Genomic DNA, 3,999 nt, shown 5'->3' with positions numbered 1-3,999 from the left:
TTAATAATTCAATTGCATTTGGATTTTTAGATAAAGCATACCAATTAATTTTATCTAAATTATCTTTTAATAATTCAATCGCATTATGATTTGAAGATAACATAAACCAATTAATTTTATCTAAGTTCTTTTTTAATAATTCAATCGCATTTGGATTTGCAGATAACTCTGTCCAATCTACTTTATCTAAATTATCTTTTAATATTTTAACTGCATTTGGATTTGCAAATAAATTATTAGATCTCATTTTTTATATATCAAGATTTTTTTTTTTAATTTTTTTTAGAATTTAATTTTTCAGAATTTAATATTTCCATCTTATAACTATTATCAATCTTCCCATCACGCAAATCAAGATATCTATATCCATGACCAGTTCCACGCATAGCACTATATAAGGATTTATATTTTTTTTCTTCTCCTGTTTCTATGTTTGTTAATTTAATAGACTGGTTTTTTCTTGATTGTTCTTAATCTTTCATATTTTGGATCTATTTCTTTTTTCATTTCTTTTACTGGATGTATTCTAGGTCTTCCAACTGGTCTTTTCTCGTTTACTTCTTTTACTGATGTATTCTAGGTCTTCCAACTGATCTTTTCTTATTTACTTCCTTCACTTCAGCCATAATAGATCTAATAACTTATTTTCAATAGTAATCATTAGCAATGTAGCGATATTGTCAGATGTTTTTGAAATGTTATTTTCTTCTAATAGATTTTTTAAACTTTTCTTTGTATAATACATTTTTATTATATAAAGAAAAAAATTTAATTAATTTTCAAAAAAATTTAGTTTACAAAAATTTAATTAATTTTCAAAAATTTATTAAGTAACATTCAATTTATTACCAACTGATTGAAGTTCCATCATTCTATCAGATAATACAAGACCATATATGTATATAGTAAGTAACTGACTTGAATAAAAGTAACTGACTTTAATAAAACTAGGCTGAATTGAATAAAAGTTAAAGTATAAGTTTTAACTTGAAAATAATTTTAAAGTTTTAACTTTAAAAGTTTTAAGTTTTAACTTGAAAATAATTTTAAAGTTTTAACTTTAAAAGTTTTAAGTTTTAACTTGAAAATAATTTTAAAGTTTTAACTTTAAAAGTTTTAAGTTTTAACTTGAAAATAATTTTAAAGTTTTAATTTTAAAATAGCCTATTTTGACTACCATAATGGCTGACTTTAATAAAACTTAGGATGAAAAAAGCAAAAAAATCATAAGTGTTAATTTTAAAATATACTTAGCACTTAGTTCAGATTTTTCTGACAACTTAAATTGTGTTTACTAATGCATATGATTGATTAAATGCAAAAAATCAGGAGTCCCCACTCCTGATTTTTTTGCAGAGTTTCAACCTGGCGGTCAATTTGGAGAACAATGTATACATGTTACGCACCATGTTATATACAGGCTATGCTATATGGAATTAAAACATTTGGAACAAAATATGATAGTGGATGAAATGAATCATCTGGAAAAAACAGAAATGATAATCAGGTAGAAGCGTGAACAAAAACAATTAATGAACTAATGTGACGGACTAATTAAAAAGGTAGTTAAAGTAAAAACTGTTAGAGGTGGAAATTTATTTTTTAGGCCTGGAAAAAAAATAAAAAATTTACTTTTTGTTTTAAATTACTTTTTGAATAAGCAAAGGACTTTAATATAATGGAAAAAAAAATGAATTTTCACAAATATTTATATCATTATAGTAACTAATAAAAATCCATTTATAGTAAATAATGAAAAACATTCTGAGCAAAAAAAAAAGCAAAGCAAACCTGTATTACCTTTCTGTAAAAAGAACCTCATCAGCTTCTTTGTCTCCAGGTTTAAAATAAGTTATTGAACTTGAAACACCTTTTGGCCACATCCAACAAATAATATCTCCAGCACGAGCAACAGCAGGGTCAGGACGTACTGATTTCGGAGAAACTTGTACTTTTATTACTTCCTCTTTGAGTTCAACAACAACAGTCATTAAATGATGTGAAAAATCAATACTTTAAAAATAAAAGAACTTAACACTCAATAAAACATCAAAACATAGTAAATAAACACATCTAATAAAATAAACTATAAAAAGATTTAGTTAAATAAATACTATTTTTAATAAAAAAAAGCCATCAAAATAAGTAACTACATTCAAAATAATTACAAATACCTGACATTTTACATGATGTATACAGGATTATACATTTTATGTAAGAGAGGAGGGGTAGGAGGGGAAATATTTAAAGGGAGATCTCAGATTCTAATAGTTAATCCCTATTTTTCATAAAGAGAAATTTTAATGTACAATAATAAAAATTTTAATAAAATTATAAAAATAAACATTTTTGTAAACTTTTATTACTTCTTTTTATATTCAATACAAACACATTTTAAGTTATTCAAAGAACTAAGTCTTTTTGGTTCAGATAAAGATTTTTTTATTTTAACTTGGCATTTTTACAGAACCCTTTTTGTTCATAACCATTCTCTAAACTTAAAATAATATATACATATTTAATATTAAAAATTTTGTATAACTTTACAAAATGATGACTACAATCTTGCAAATATTTCTTAAATAAATTTTTATTGAGAGAAAATTTATATTATTTTAAGTTTTTTTTATTAAAATAACATACACTTTAATACACAGTATCAAAATTAAAATCATATATATATGTATATATACATATATATATATATATATATATATATATATATATATATATATATATATATATATATATATATACATATATATTCATATATATTCACATATATATATATATATATATATATATATATATATATATATATATATATATATATATATATATATATATATATATATATGATGGAAAATAAACTTACCTTCGAAAGTTATAAGTACCAGTTTCATGGAAACGAAACATAAATGCACCTGTCTTATCTTGTAATGGACATTCAAATAGACTAGGTTCTAATGCCTCACCATTAACACCAATCTAAAATTTATAAGTTTTAGATGTTACTAATCCATGAGTCCAAATTGAATAAATAAAATACATAAAGTAAATATAAAATAAAATATATAACTTTAAATTAAAAATATTCAAAATTAAAATCTCATTAAAAAAAAAAAACTTTAACACTATTATAAATCCACTAAATACATTAAATTTGCTGATTTTTTAAAAGCTATGTTTTCACTTATAAAGTAAACCAATTTATGTATCGATACCTGATCATACCATACTATATTGTTACTGGATTGTATTATATCATATCACTACTGGATCATATAACACCATATTACTACTTTTGCAGGGGTGGAAATTGGCACCAGGCATTACTAACCCCCCCCCTACCCTGTGCAGAACATTTCTAAGACAAGCTAGAGGGGAGCAACCAACAATTGTTCATTTTGTCTGATAAAATAACCAGTAGTTGGTTACCCTACTCAAGTGGGTATTGGAGCTAATTTAAAAAAAAAAAATTTAAACCTGCTCAATTCCAGTAGGATGATTAACTCCCATCCACTTCCACCAAACAAAATCCCCTTTTTTATTAATAAAGATTTCGGCATAAAACCAAGTTCTTTCAGTTTGACTTCATGATTTTGTGAACTTGGTTGAGAAATAAGGCAGCAAAATCTTTGAGGTGACCCAGTACCTTTGAAATTTTTTGCAGTAAATGTCTCTAAAGGAAATAAAAAGAAAGAAAAATGACAATAAATACCAACAAGTAAATCAATCAATAAACTTCATTATAATTTAAAGACGAAAAAAAAAAATGCAAACAAGATTAAAAAAAAAACTCATTAAAGTCTCATTTAAGTGTAATAAAAATACATTAATTTCTATTTAAATTCAAATTTTTATTAAAATCTAAATTAAAAAAATATGTTAACCTAATCCACATTTATCAACAGTTGTGGAAAACACACCAACAGATTTAAAAATATTTCGAAACACATGCTCCAGAATGGAACAACATTGTTTGGTAGCATCATTTAA

General features: G+C 23.8%; 1 protein-coding gene across 1 annotated transcript in view; it reads right to left on the bottom strand.

The window, feature by feature from the left end:
* Positions 1 to 272: 272 nt before the first annotated feature.
* The window catches only part of LOC136082762 (uncharacterized), a 3,737-nt gene continuing 10 nt past the window's right edge, over positions 273 to 3,999 (bottom strand). Inside the window, exons 1-5 of the mRNA XM_065802185.1 lie at positions 3,894 to 3,999; positions 3,487 to 3,682; positions 2,876 to 2,988; positions 1,801 to 2,013; positions 273 to 390 (exon numbers count right to left, since the gene is read on the bottom strand). The exon at positions 3,894 to 3,999 is cut by the window's right edge and continues 10 nt beyond it. Coding sequence (XP_065658257.1) covers positions 273 to 390; positions 1,801 to 2,013; positions 2,876 to 2,988; positions 3,487 to 3,519 — 477 coding nt within the window. The 5' untranslated portion in view covers positions 3,520 to 3,682; positions 3,894 to 3,999. The remainder of the gene's footprint in view (positions 391 to 1,800; positions 2,014 to 2,875; positions 2,989 to 3,486; positions 3,683 to 3,893) is intronic.

This window comes from Hydra vulgaris, chromosome 07 (genome assembly GCF_038396675.1).
Source record: "Hydra vulgaris chromosome 07, alternate assembly HydraT2T_AEP".
NCBI classification, from domain to species: Eukaryota; Metazoa; Cnidaria; class Hydrozoa; order Anthoathecata; family Hydridae; genus Hydra; species Hydra vulgaris.
Note: the sequence above shows the minus strand (reverse complement) of the source record. Positions and strands in the feature narration are given on the sequence as shown.